Here is a 15,318-nt window from a genome sequence, read left to right on the forward strand (position 1 = left end):
AATATATCTGCTGTGTATATGTTGCACTAACTTGCCTAACTTGTTTATTGTGTGTATGTGTGTCTAGGTACAAAACTTTTCGTGAAAAATCTAAAGGTGTCAGAAATTGTTTATTTATCACTAACCAGGGCGAAAGACCGCCCCCTAGCGCAGTCTCCACCAATCACACTCTGCCACTGCCAGACCTACAGCCTAATCAGCCAATCAGAGCGGGATATTTGAATGATGTCGTCTGCATATTTAACCGGCACCGAAGAGTTAATTTTCTGAACTATTTTTGTAATAATATAATATAATATAATACATTTTATGCCAAATATTTTTTTAAAAATTGCATTGTAAAAATGTAATATTGAAGACTGTATTAAATATATACAGGAACACATGCAGCATTATTTAATAAACAAAAAGTGTTAAACAACCCAGAATAGGTTTTATACTTAGGTTTCTTCTAAGAGGCACATTTATCTTTGAGGACAGATCTGCAGACTCTTGGTATTTTAATCTTAGTGTCTTCATGAGGGAGAGTTACCTGAAAATAGTTTTCTCAGCATCTATAATGAGTTCCTTGAGGTGCTGAACAATAGTTGCTGCTTTTTCTTCAAGCTGAAGCTCCAGCTCATGTCTTTAATATTAAACTACAATAAACACAATAAATTAGTGTGTATATTAGTGCAATAAATAAAGAAATAAAAACATTGAATGAGAAAGTGTGTCTAAACTTTAATTGGTCATGTATATTAATGTAGTTAATTAAATAATAATACAATAGTTATTAATAATATATATATTTTAATTATTAGAAACATCTAAAAATAGAAAACAGAATACCTTATTCCCACTTCTCTGTCTCACACCCACCCATCTATGCCCATGCACAAACACACACATAAATAAACACCAAACTGTTACATCATGAACAGCAAATCTACTCTTACATCACTATCACACAGAGCTGCCTATATGAGAGAGTATGTGTGTGTGTGTGTGTGTGTGTGTGTGTGTGTGTGTGTGTGTGAGTGTGTGTGTGTGTGGGCCCAGATGGCTGTGGTGTTTTGACTAACAGGATTAAGCTTAGTCCAGATCAGCCAGATTTGAGAGAGCCTCTTTCATTCAGCCTGACCACAACAGCCAGCTCACTCCTAATTCACACCTAAAGCAACATTATGCAGCACTTTTACCTTAAACAGAATCATGTTGATGATCCACTGACAGGGAGATTGGCCTCTTTGTCACCTTCTAGGTTGGAATGCTGCTATTGCACTATGAAGTGATAGTAAAGCTGCGCAAGACCTCTTGCCAAAAGATCGTAACTTTGTGTAAAAGTGTAAAATTCTGTAACATCAAGCATCAGTCCACATGCTTCTTACACCTCACATGCTGTGATTGCTTGATTTGTGCTTATGGCAGAGGTCTAAAACTAAACTACACTCCCAAAACAATTGCAACAAAGCTAAATTTTGGTCACACCTACATTTTTCAGATTTTAAAAAATACTTTAATATTAGGAAACAAATATAACCTGAGTAAATATAAAAAGCACAGATCTGTAGAATAAAGAGTCACTTAAATAGAAACTGTCTAACAACATGGAGCAGCTAAAAGATCTCAAAACACAACCCATTATGCTACTATCTAAAATTCAAAAATAGATGAGAAAACAGAGTCTTTAACATTTATCAATCTGCAAAAGGTTACAAAGTATTTTTTAAGGCTGTGGAACTCCAGTGGACCACAGTGAGAGCTATTATTCACAAATAGAGAAAACATGGAACACTGGTGAACCTTCCCAGGAGTGACCAACCAACCAAAATTACACCAAAAGGGCATGGATGTCTCATCCAGGATGTCACAAAAGACCTCAGAACAACATTTAAAGAACTGCAGGTCTCACTTACCTCAGTTAGGGTCAGTGTTAATGATTCAATAATAAGAAATGGTATCCACAGGAAAGATAAAAAAAAAAAACAAAAAAACACTGATGACCAAAAAAAACACAACAACCCATCTCACATTTGCCAAAGAACATCTTGATGATCCCCAGGACTTTGAGTAAATATTCTTTAATATGAAATGACAAAATTGGAGCTTTTTGGAAGGTGTGTGTCTCGTTACATCTGGCATAAATCTAACACATAATTTCAGAAAAAGATCTTTATGCTGAACGTAAAACATGGTGGTGGTAGTGTGATGGTCTGGGGCTGCTTTGCTGCTTCAGGGCCTAAACGACTCGCTGTAATAGATGGAACCAGTAATTCTGCTGTTTATCAGAGACTCATGAAGGTGTATGTCTGGCCATCTGTTTGTGACCTCAAGCTCAGGTGTATTTGGGTTCTGCAGCAGGACAATGATCCAAAGCAGACAAACAAGTCCACCTCTGAATGGGTTAAAAAAAAAAATGAAGATTTTGGAGTGGTCTAGTCAAAATCTGATTGAGATGCTGTGGCATGATTTTATACAGGCCATTTATGCTTAAAACCATCCAATGTGTCTGAAATAAAAAATTTGCAAAGAAGAGTGCACCAAAATTCCTTCATAGAGATGTGAAAGACTCTTTGCCAGTTATCAGTAAAGCTTGACGGCAGTTGTTGCCACCAGGGGTGGCACAACCAAATTATTAGGTTTAGGGGGCTAACACATTCACATAGGGCTAGATTGGTTTGGATAGATTTTTTCCTTTAAAGGTGTCCTTTCATTAAAATCCACTTTTTTGTTCTTTGTGAAATACAATAGGTCTCTCTGAGTTGTATATGCATGCTGCACATAAAACCGTGTCAAACCTCCATTGTTTTTCCCATTTTCTCCCCAATTTACACGGCCAATTACCCAACCCACTCATTAGGACACCCCCTATTACTAGTAATGCCCTAACACACCAGAAGGGTAAAGACTAACACATGCTTCCACTGATACAAGTGAAGTCAGCCACCGCTTCTTTTCGAGCTGCTTCTGATGCAGCATTGCCCAGCAGCCAGTGAGCTTGGAGGAAAGCGCAGCGACTCAGTTCCGATACATTAGCTCACAGACGCCCTGTGCTGCATACATCACCGAGTGATGTGGGGAGAGAGCTCCATCTACCCACCCAGAGGGAGCAGATTTCACTCTCTGGCAGCTTGAAGGCAAAGCTGCATGAGCAGGGGTTCGAACCTGCGACCTCCCGCTCATAGTGGCAGCGGTTTAGACCGCTGGACCACTGAACCACTCAGCAACCCATGAAACCTTCTTATGTAATAATTGAATAGACATTCTCATGATTAAGGCCTGTAATTTCAGGCAGAAAAAAATGTTAGCTTCCATGGGACATACCATAGGTCAAAGGACATAATATTAGCCATAATAACATTCCAACATGCATGGAGGAGAACACTAATTGCTAAATGCTTATTTTGTTACGAAAGATTGGGTAAAAGCTAGTTAATCTGTATCTAAAATGACAGGGTAAATCACATTTTAACATCTGTATATGCTAGTAAGGCAGTTTCTAAATATTTATCTTTGGTGCATATTACCTGCAGTATTGTTCACAGTAGTGGTGAATGAAATAAGTTATCTAAGAGCTCTAAGAGTTCCCTTACAGAAAGTTATCACTCCAAAAGTTTATGAATACACTGAATGTGTCGCTGTTTTAATATAGTTTTTAGAAGCTTTTTGCTCTTAAATGTGTTGCTTGTTTCACTTACAGTAGAAAGGAACATAGCGAGATTAAAACAGAGAGAACGGCAGGACACAGCCTGTATTGTTTAACCCCACTGACTTCACTTATATAACTCACCAAGACAGCGTCACTGGGTGAGAGAGGGTGAGAGCGGGAGAGTGAGTTATATTGGGTGCTGTAGGCCTCTGGTTCTTTCCTGTGGGTCTGCAACAGAGGAATCTGGGTCAGTGGGTAGGGATGGAGCTGATAAGTGTGTGTGTGTGTGTGTGTGTGTGTGTGTTTCTGCACAGACTGTTATGTAAGAGTCTGAAAGGACAATGGCGGGAAAAAGGAAGAAAAAAATGCCTTTCCTATACAGTCTGGGTACTGAGAACCCAGAACTAACACAGTGACTGTAACAGAATCACACACTGACTGAGTATGTACAGTAGTTGTTGTTGTTGCTTTTTTGTCATAATTACTGTACATTGTTCAGATTATCAAAAAGATTTTAATATCAGACACAGATACTAAAAGCCGTTTTTTAAATGACGACTTCATTTATTAAGGGAAAAAAGTCATTCCAAACCAACCTGTTCTTATGTGAAAAATAATTGCCCCCTAAACCCAGTAACTGGTTGTGCTGTCAACTAAAATCAAGCTTTTGCTTGATAACTGTGACTGTAATATTTTTTTTTTTTGAGCCATTCAAAGGTGGACTTGCTGATGTGCTTTGGATCATTGTCCTGCTGCAGAACCCAAGTACACTTGAGCTTAAGGTCACTAACTGGTGGACGGACATTCTAACTTAGAGCAGAACGGATAGAGCAGAATTCATAATTCCATCAATTACAGCAGATCCTAAAGCAGCAAAGCACCCCCAGACCATTACACTACCACCACCATGTTTGACATTCAGTATGATGTGCTTTTTTGGAACTGCAGTGTTAGTTTTACGCCAAATGTAACACAACACACACTTTCATAAAAGTTTCAGTTTTGTCTCATCAGTTCACAGAATATCTTTCCATAAGTCATATTTTTAGCAAATTTGAGCCTGACATGTGAGGCCTGCAGTTCTGTAAATGTTGTGCTGGGCTCCATTGTGAACTTCTGGATGAGTGTGTGTATGTGTGTTTTTGGCCAAATAAACAGCCTCTGTAAGTAATCGAATACTTAAACATACAGCATATTATATTTAGCCAATCCTAATACACAGACACAAGCTTTATACATTCTCTGACTAATGAATCATTTATTCTACTAACACTCCTTAACCACAGGCACCTTCAAGCAACTGTCTAAAGATCTGAAAATGAAAGTAGTACAAGCGATGCCCATGAGGTAGGGGAAGACTATAAGAAAGGAAATAGTCATTTTCAGCTTGTGGAGCTCTCAAGATAATATCTGAAATATCAAGATTACTCTTGCACAGAAATGCTTGTGTGCTTGTAAGGCAAACCAAACTCCAGTAAGAGTTGTGAAGCACTGTAACACTTTGCAGTGCTGCTAATCAAATGATAATCTTCATAGAAGCTTCATAAGAAGGAAATTTGAAGTGCTATACAATGTCTAGGGAAGCTAGCTGAGTTTTGGAAACAATTGTGTGGACGGATCATTTTTGGAGAATAAAGCAATAGCATTTTATAAAAAAGGACAAAACACCTTGTCAACTGTGAAGCATAGGGGTGGATGTATTATGCTTTACCATTGTGTTGATTCCAGTGACACTGACAATATTGCACCTGTAGACAGAAGAATTTTACAAAACATCAGGAAATCCTAAATCTACATGTGAAATCATCGGTAAAAAGACTGAAGCTTAAATGTGGATGGATTCTACAACCACAAATATACAGCAAAACCAACATAGAATCCATGTGGAGCCAAAAACTGATACTTTTGGAATGACCCTCAGTTGAATGACCTAAATATCATGAAATATTAGATAAGGCCTTCTGCAAAGCAGCTGACCTACACATACAGCAAGGAGTGGGACAAAATATTGATATGGTGATATATCATAGGGCTTTCGCTTGCGATACTTTTTCAATATGTGGCATGAAATATTGAAATTGGTCATTTTTCATGAATGCATTGATTTAGTTTATAGTTACAATTTATAGTTTATGGTTTTTTAACAACATTGGAGTAATTAATGCTACACTTTGAAGAGTTGCAATGAGTCTATATGTTTGAAAGTGTTAGAGCGTGCTAAGCTATGCATTTTGTTCTACATTATTTATAGATTGATGATTTAATTATGTGAAACTGACACCAATAAATCCATAATTCCTGATATTTGCTTATTTAAAAGTATTTTAAAAAGTATCGTAGAGAATTGCCTCGTATCTCAGTATATCGATATCATTGTTATTGGTGAAATGTATCATGCCCTGTGATTTCCATCCCTAATTATAGTTAGAAAATGCTTTTGCAATTTGTGATTTCTGCCACAGCCAGTAATACCAAGCCCTGCCTCCACAAGATACCCAAACATTGCACAAGCCATACAAAAAGCACTGAGAAGCAGAGCAGAAGCTAACTGAACATTGCTTAACTAATGTGGTGAAATCTAGAGAGGGAGAAAAGGTGGAGGAGTGTTTACTTCCTGTATCCACCTACACACACACACACACACACACACACACACACACACACACACACAGCTTGGACTTCTACCCTTCACACACCAGCACACAGACCCATTCGGCTAAGGTCCACATCTTTGGTGTGTGTGTTACTTCCTTACAGTGCGGTCCATCTGTTTCTGCTACAGAGGGATGTGGGAGGAAGGCAGAAGTAAAACACACACACCCACACACACTTTTCGTTTGAACTAGTCCAGATTAAAAATACGCTGCAATACACAGTTTATAAACCACACGCGTTTCCTTACTGTGTTTGTTAAAGGGACCATACCATGGAGAACTGAACAATAAATAAAAAATGCACTTTATTGTAAAAACAAGGTTTGTAATATGAATCATCATTTTTAATATTATTGCAATATGATTTTTCAGGATAAACACATTGAAAGAGCTGCAATAACATTGTGAATACCAAACTGTGAAAAAATCTAATTGCAATACCTACGTGCAGCAACAGAGGGAGCTCTCGATGCTGCAGACTGTGACATAACAAGGCTGGAGGCAGAGCGAGGTAGAGAGAGCTCGTGAGGTAGAGTGAGGAAGACAGGTAGAGCGAGGTAAAGTGATGCAGACTGAGGTAGATGTCCACAGTAAACCTCTTACACCAAAGTATTTCTTAGCCTGGGGAAAATGAGCGCAGCCAACCTAAGCACTGAAAAAACATTAAGAAGGCTAAACTAATTAAGATCTTTATTTATATGGTTTCGCATCAATGTCCGAATATCCAACAGTTAGTGCACATTTGATTCTTTGTCCTAATCATACCTTCTTAATTGACACAATTTTTTTTTACAAACATTCCATTCGCATAGCAGTCCATGTACATTTTTTATAAATCAGAGAAAGGTTTAAAAATATATATTATGATCTTTTTTTACCTCTAAACTCAACCTGAAGTCTTCAGTGGATGTCTGTGAGAAAAACAATATGTAAGATGAGGGCCCTTTAAAATCAGTGTATATAAATTGTTTTTCGTATAATAATAATATTAGGGACTTTAATTTTCCAATTTAACCGTCATCAGCTTTCCACAGGCTTTTTTTTTTTTTACCTCAGTATTAACAGTTGCTCTACTTTTAAAATGGTAACTAAATGTTATATGTACTAAATACATTGTGAATACATACTGTATGGGCTTATGAATGAGAAAAAAAGGAAGCAGGCTTGTGAGGAGTGTATAAGGTGTTAGGTGTTCAAGTGTAACCGGTTGTGCAGGTCAGGGAAGAAAAGGGAGTTAGGGAGTTAAACTGTCAGTTGACCTGTGGCTAATTTAATAACTGCACTTCCTCATACAGCTCCCGCGAACACACACACACACACACACACACACACACACAGGGAAAGTGAAAGATACTATCACTTCAGTGTCTCCTATTGTATTTCCCTGCTTTATGAGTTGTATTGTGGTGCAAATACAAATACAGGCCTCTGTGTGTTTCAATTTTATGCCATACACTACATGCTGCACTATTCCTACATTGTGTACCACTATATGGAGCCTGGGATTCATTTTAAGGTCTTTGTTTTGAATTGTAACAATTGGCACTTATCAGAAACCAGTCTCCCCAAAGTACCACATTTCCCACATTGAATTGCACATTGTTTACAGTGGGTTAATGTTTGCAAACTTAAGGTCTTTGCCTAAATTTGTCTTGATTTAGGGAATATGGACAATTAGGAGTAGGACAATTCCCGGTGGCCCACTCTGTGCATAGGCCACTGAAAGTACTAAAATAGAATATAATTTTATAATTTTTCCATTTTTTTCCTAATTTTGCACAGCCCAACCCACTCATTAGGACTCCTCCTATCACTAGTAATGCCCCAACACACCAGGAGGGTGAAGACTAGCACATGCCAGCCACCACCCATTTTCGAGCTGCTGCTGATGCAGCATTGCCGAGCAGCATCACAGCGCGCTTGGTGGAAAGTGCAGCGACTCGGTTCTGATACATCAGCTCACAGACGCCCTGTGCTGTGGACATCACCCTTTAGTGATGTGGGGAGAGAGCGCCATCTACCCACCCGGAGGGAGCGAGGCCAATTGTGCTCCCTCTGAACACTGGCATTGGATGGCAAAGCTGCACGAGCGGGGGTTCAAACCTGTTACCTCCTGCTCATAGTGCTGATTCATGTATTTTAATTTTGAACTGTACATAAGTCTACAGTGTCTGACGTACCTGGCCATAAGCCATCATCCTTTAAAAAGGTTATAAATAAACATGCATATAGATGAGGTGATGTGGCCAGCAGGTTGTTTTGAATTTGGAGTTGCTGTGATTGTGATAGGATTTGGATGTCCAAATTTTTTAGTTCCAAATAGAAACAATTACCTGGAACGTACCTCCAGGTTAGATTACTTGCTAGCATAGACAAGAGAGCCTCATGAATGCAGAGTTCAAATTCCTGGATGCCTGCACCCGCATCAACAGTAGTAAAACCAGTAGTATTATCAGACGTGTATAAAGTTGAAGTGTTGTTTAAGCTCCATGCTTAAGTGGAAGTACTAAAGTATTTAACATTTATTTATTTATTTATTTTTTTTTAAGTTTTGCAAGTAGTTTATTCTACAGTTTACTACTGAAGTACTGAAAGTAGAAGTACAGTACTGTGTTATTATTGTAGTTATTACAGAAAGCAGTGAAAGTTCTGAGTCAAAGGCAGATTGGGAGCACTGTGGTCTTATAAGATATACGAGCTTGATCTCTTGATTCACACAATAATGAGCAGCTTCATCAAACCTGATGAAAGCAGTGCAGATCATCTACCGCTAATGTGGGTTTAAAACGATTCCTAACGTGTTTAAATTTTAATGGGAGAAAAAAAGGCAGAACATAATGTATCAGAAAAAAATAATTAAACTCACTGAAAATATGTAGTGAAGTAAAAGTGGAAGTTGGAGAAAAATACTCCAGTAGATACAGATACAATATTTTAGTACTTAAGTACAGTAGTGAGGTAGTTCTATTAAGGTTTGATTTCATTTCCAGCTTCGATATCTGACATCTGATGTAAATGGAACACATCATTAGCTCTGGAGTGAATCTCAGTCTCGGTCATATAAAACAACTTGAGTTAGTTAACTGTAGCTATCTGAACTCTTGCCCCGCTGGCGACAGTTAATAGCAGCTAAAGTAAGCTAATTAGATTTTTTTTAAACACCCTGAAGAAAAATCCAGCTCAAGACTTTGCAGGTAGCTGGTTTCAGATAGTCAAGGAGGCTGAAAACTGTTGTCTGCTAAGCTAGCTTATTAAACAGGCCTTGGCTGTAATAGTTTGTTGCAACTATTTACAGAAAGGATGCTCAAACAACAGAATGGTTTAGCTTAGTTAGTTGGTCATGGTCTTGTAAATCAGCTAAATCGTTCAACTCAAAACATACCATACGCCGATCAAGCAAGCTAACCAGGCTGTTTTTTTCCACGGCAGGACAGAAGCACTTTTGCGATCAATAGTAACAAAACGTGCATTTAGATTTGTACAATAGAATTAGCAAGAAATGTAGACAATTAAGTTATTTTTGTGATTTTACACAGCAACTAGCTAACTAGCATTTGAAGTTTGATCAAATAAGAATAGTTTTTAAATAAATACCATTTACCTCATCAAATGAGAATTTGATTGTGGGGGTGGCAAAAAAAATAATTAGCATGGCACTACTTATCTGAAGCAGTTTTCAAATACAATTTTAAGCTTAAAATTGCAGCTATTGTTTTAATTACACATTATTTACACTAGCAGACATAACACTCTGCAAAAACTGATCTTATGGGAGGTAGCATTGCCATTTTCTTTTATTTTAATCTTACCAAACCCAATAAGAGGACAATCAAAATGCTTTGCCACTCTCACTACCTGTGTGCCCTTCTTGCTTTTTTGCTCGCATGCACATTCTGATGGAACAGGTGGGATCTCTGAACTAGCTGTTTTATGTACTGTTCAAATTGGGCTTACACATTGCAGTAAAAGGCACTTAGGTTGTCTAGGCTTATGACTAAATACGACATGTCTAGTCACCTTTACTGCTGAAAGTACTAGCTAATTGACCAGCACATTTTAGTAAATAACCACTAAATAACCAATAACAGTCAAATGAACAAGACCACATTAGCAGCTTTTTTTAATGCATTTATTTTTTTAGCAAAATAGAATCTGTGATGCTCTTAGGTAGATTCTGTACGAAGTGAGGAAGCCACCCAGGTGAATATTTACAATACAGTCCAAATGTGTAGATTCTTATGTACAAAAGAAACATAATTCATCTCTTTATATAAACAAGCATGTGCAACTCCACTGATGTTAGACCTGCACACAGATAGAAATGAGGTAAATTCTGGCAAAGCATGATCTTAGATCAACACAATCACTTAGAGTGTCCCCTGCATGAATAACACTTACCCAAACACACACGATCAGAAGCACACTAGCACTCAAAACAGTCACTAAATTCCATTTACGGTCTCTCACATGCACACATTCACACTCACACACACAAGCCTGCTATCATTTTTCTCCTGAGTTGGAAGGTTTGCTCAACCATTTCACACATGTTTACCTGCAATAAGAATGTACTCAAACAGGATTTTTTTTAGTTAGTTACTGGACTTAGCCCAAAATGAGGATCATCCAAAAGTCCTTCCACTGACTTTTGGATTAAAGGAATACTCCAGGATTTTTACATGCCAATTTCAATAAGCGCAATATGCAGTGCAGATGCAGCATACAGCAATTGGGTTGGACACATGGTCAAATTACAGAGCTAACTGGGACATCCTTGAGGAGCATTCAGTTAGTGAGTTCCCCCACCCTGAAACCAATTACCCTTCACTACCCATATCACTACAGCGATGAGCAAAAGGAACAAACATTTTCAGAACCTTTAATGGTCAGAAGGTGCAAAGTCCCCCAGGTTGGAAAGAACCTTCCTGCAGCTCTTGTTTTAATCATTAGACCAATTTATGAATGACGAGTATAACAAATAGGGAATTACAGACCAAGAACACCTGCAGTTTCAGGCAAATCCAGCCCAGCTAATGAAGGCAATAGGCTAGCTGGATCTGTTTTGCTCCTTTTTACATTAGCGTTTTAATCCGAACTGTCCAAAATAAAGCAGGAATTAAACTAGATGTTGAGTTTAGACAGATGTGCATTTCAACAGGATCCATTAGTTAACCTGATAGATAATCCAGAATAAAAACCTGTCCAGCATGAAAAAATAAGGGACATAAAGGGTGTTTGTATCGGACAGGTACAATTGTTGCTCCAACTTAACCAAATCCAGTTAACCAACCTGGACCTGAGCCAAGAGTTCCAAAAACAGAGGTGTCCTTTAGCTCTCCTGCTACTGAACAGGACTGACTTTTGGTTTATTTTGGTTTAGACTGCTTTGTGAAGCAATCCCTTTACAGTCTCTGACCACCGGACTAGTCCAAACGGTCACTTAATCAGTTCTTCAGCGCACTGATTTTACGGAGCAGCTGCTGCTGTTTTGCCTTGAGCTTTTTCCTCTCTTGATTTTGTCTTCGCTCGCATGCCCTAAGCTGCGTCAGATATTCTGTGGCCCGGGTCAGGATGGCTACTTTTGAGGTCTTGGCGCATTCTGAAAGTCCTGGGATTTCTCCACGAAGCGCCTGGAAACGAGAGCGAAGATTGTCCCTTCTTTTCCTCTCTAGAAAGTTCCGCCGCTGCTCTGTGGCGTCCTCAGAGTCTGAGCTGGCGGGAGAAGAGAGGGGAGATGAAGACGAAGATGAAGACGAGCACTCCAGTCTGGCTCTTTTTTCCTCAGGTTCTAGATGATCCTCTTCTTCGTGGTCAGACTCTGGTGACGGGGCGGCGTAGTTGTGCTGCTGCCTGTGCAGCGAGATGTGGAAGTGTTTGGGACAGGGCCCGTGGGGGTCAGCACTGACCGCAATGGTAACTGGGGTTCGGCGGCCAGGAGGGCGACCACGTTTGGGCCTGTTGTCCACGGTCACCACGTCTATTTCATCATCATCTGGAGATAAAACAAAATAACAGAATGCTGCACAATTAGTGGTGCGCAGATATGAGCTTACACAGCAGTATGTTGCAACCACTCAACATTACAGGAATAACCCTGCACGTCTGTCAAAGCGCATACGAATTATAAAAACTTTATGTAGTTATGTAGTGTATTACAAATGTGTGAATGTTTACACAGTTTAAATGAATGCTATAGATTATTACAGGGCACCCACTATGCCTCATATAGTGCATTACAGTCTGTTACAATGAGTGTGTAAATTATATGAACAGCTACAAATGTTCATGTCCACTTTGCCGATAAATCATTGCACCCTAATAGTCCTCCGATTTATAAAGTTTTAGCATAACAAAGCTGTTAAGACACAGGTCTTTGATGCTTTATGTGCTACAATTTCCAGTTTATATCAACTTTAGACCCATTTGCAGTGGAGGGATACATGCAGGGTTTACAGCAAAAGAGTTTCCCCAAAGAAATTAAATTTGAAGATTTACCACCATTTTACCATAACCAACATTTAAGATAATAGTGCATGCTTGATGAGTTTGGATAGTAAATAAATGCAACATAATTCCCTTCACCACGACAGCAAGTTTAAGAAATGCATAAAAATCTGCAAAATTCCCCTTTAAACTGCCATCAACTATCCACACGAGCAAACTCCCTCACCGGATGAGTCTGAGTGAGAGTCTGAGCCAGACGAGCCTGAGGCAGTCTTCTTTCCATGATGTCCTGGGAGGCTGAGCACAGCTGCCGGGTTCACGCACTGTGTGGCAGGGCTGCTGTATGTATGTGCTGTGACTGGTGCCACCCGCTGAGTCCTCATCATTGGAACGGCCTTGGCATCTCTGGTGACCTTCTCCAGCTGCTGACTGGCCAGGCCGCTCCACATGCAGTCCTTTAATACGATGGAGCTCAGGTTGGCCAGAACGTCCAGCGGCTCCAACTCCAGGTCATACGAAGAACCATAATCCTCCTCGAAAGAGGGCTTCAGTGCCATCCAGCCTGGGCACTCCAATTCGAACCTTGAGGGCGACACAGGCGGAGTGGGAAGCAGCTCAAACTTCTTCCAGATATCCTCGCTGGGTGCTGTTGACTTGTAGAAGTCCTCCCCGGTGTCCAGCCCATCATAGTAGAAGTAGTGTTGCTGGGCCTCAAGCTCCATGGGCCAGATCTGGTCAGGAGCCATGGCACAGCCAAGTCCGGGCATCGTGGGGCAAGCTTCACCAACTGCAGAGAGGAAAGCAGGAGTTTAGCTTTAGCAATAGAGGCATTTTTGTCACCTAACTATTGGAATACAAAAATCCAAGTGAAATACAACAGAAACTTGTTAAGTCTAACAAACACTCAATATCCAAATAAATAAATGTCCAAACCATTTAACTTAAAAGAACCCATGGTGACCTGTGTCACAGACTTAGCTTACAGCTCTCTATTCTTCACTTTAACTCAATAAACTCTTAAGTCACATCCTGAGAGCACTACAAGACAGTGTGTGAATGTGTTTGTTGATTTGCCCCCATTTACAGAATGTTAGTGCTGGGTTAGTGCTGCAGATAAAAATAGCTCATTTTAACAGTGTATTTTTGTGTATTCTGCCTCTACAGTTCTGTTACAAACATTTTTCAATCATTCAAACGCTTAAATTAATGATTTATGTTTCATAGGACTAATACTGGATATATATATATATATATATATATATACACAATATATATAGACATGGGTCTGTGCTCTTAAGGGATAAAACAAAAAAGGCTTTAAAAAAGACTAATTAAAGTAAGTATACTTCCAAGCCAAAGTCTAAAATGCAAAAAATAAAAAATATTTCCTAATGTAATTAAACCCCTGGCTAATTCAATTAGGTCCCATGCACTCCTACAGGGGTGTGCACAGCAGCTTTACTGCAACACTATAATCCCCCCAAACACACCTAACCAAACCACCCCCCCTTAACACACACACCCAAACTAACCAAAACCAACCACACACACCTAACTAACTAAAAAGTATCCACAAGACATATTACTATCCCCCCTTTACACCTAGATAACTAACTAACCCTAAGCAGCCCACACACACAGTCTCTGCAGCTCCCTCGTGCAGTAAGTTGCTCCCCCCTCGCGAATCCGCTGGAGCAGGAAACACCGCAGTGTCCCGCACGCGCACGCGGCTCTGCGGATTTCCCATAAAGCAGAATTTTGCGCTAAATCCCGCGGCTCGCGCTACTCACCGGCTCATGTGTGCTACTGTGAGCTCGCGCTGCAGCCGGACGGACGGCCGCGCGACGGGACAAGAAGAGAAGAAGACAAAAGAAAGCGCCGGCTCGCGCGTCCCGGCCAACTCCTCACACACACAATAACCAGCCGGAGAAGCTCGCGGCTCACAAAGCCTCTCCCCGCTCCCCCTCACGCTGTGCGGGGCGGCCCGGTGCGGGGAATTACAGTTATAAAGCAGACGCTGTGCGGGTGTCTGGTTTCCAGTCGCGGCCGCACCCCTAACACACTTTTCGCGCCAACAGCTGCGTCTTTGTGTAGCCGGAGTAGCGCAGGCCACGCCCACGTATCGACAAGACCACGCCCGTCTGCGCATATGATTCCGCCCATTTGGACCGTTGGTCCCGCCCCGCCCCATTCACTCCGCTCCGGCCTGCGCTCATTGTGCTGCGATTTTAAACCGAGTGGGAGGAAAATGAGGCACTAGTGTAAATAAAGGTGTTTAAAGTGGGTTTAAATTCACGATTTTTTACATGATTTATTATTTATTGCTAAAATACCAATTTAGTGTTTTATATGGAATGATGATGAAAGTCTGGAACATTTTAAAGTTTGGGAACTATTTTACATACACCCATTCACAATATTACTTATTTGAATTGAAGGAAATTTTTGTTATTTTTTGGTAATTTTATGAAAGGTGTATTATTTTTGTTACTATTTCTAAAACACAAATGTAGTGTTTATATGGAATTTTTCTAATGATGAAATTGTGGTATATATATATAATAATATTTTTTTTTTTGGTGGGAACTA

The 15,318-nt window shown here is 39.8% G+C and overlaps 1 protein-coding gene across 1 annotated transcript; it reads right to left on the reverse strand.

Annotated features, from left to right (window-relative positions):
- Positions 1-10,373: 10,373 nt before the first annotated feature.
- mycla (MYCL proto-oncogene, bHLH transcription factor a) lies at positions 10,374-14,821 on the reverse strand. The gene is made up of 3 exons (XM_007247564.4): positions 14,520-14,821; positions 12,956-13,516; positions 10,374-12,277 (listed from the first exon to the last, which is right to left on the reverse strand). The coding sequence occupies exons 2-3, from the start codon at positions 13,494-13,496 to the stop codon at positions 11,730-11,732; spliced, it is 1,089 nt and encodes a 362-aa protein (XP_007247626.3). The 5' UTR covers positions 13,497-13,516; positions 14,520-14,821; the 3' UTR covers positions 10,374-11,729.
- Between the last annotated feature and the right edge of the window lie 497 nt (positions 14,822-15,318).

This window comes from Astyanax mexicanus, chromosome 7, assembly GCF_023375975.1.
Source record: "Astyanax mexicanus isolate ESR-SI-001 chromosome 7, AstMex3_surface, whole genome shotgun sequence".
NCBI lineage: Eukaryota > Metazoa > Chordata > Actinopteri > Characiformes > Acestrorhamphidae > Astyanax > Astyanax mexicanus.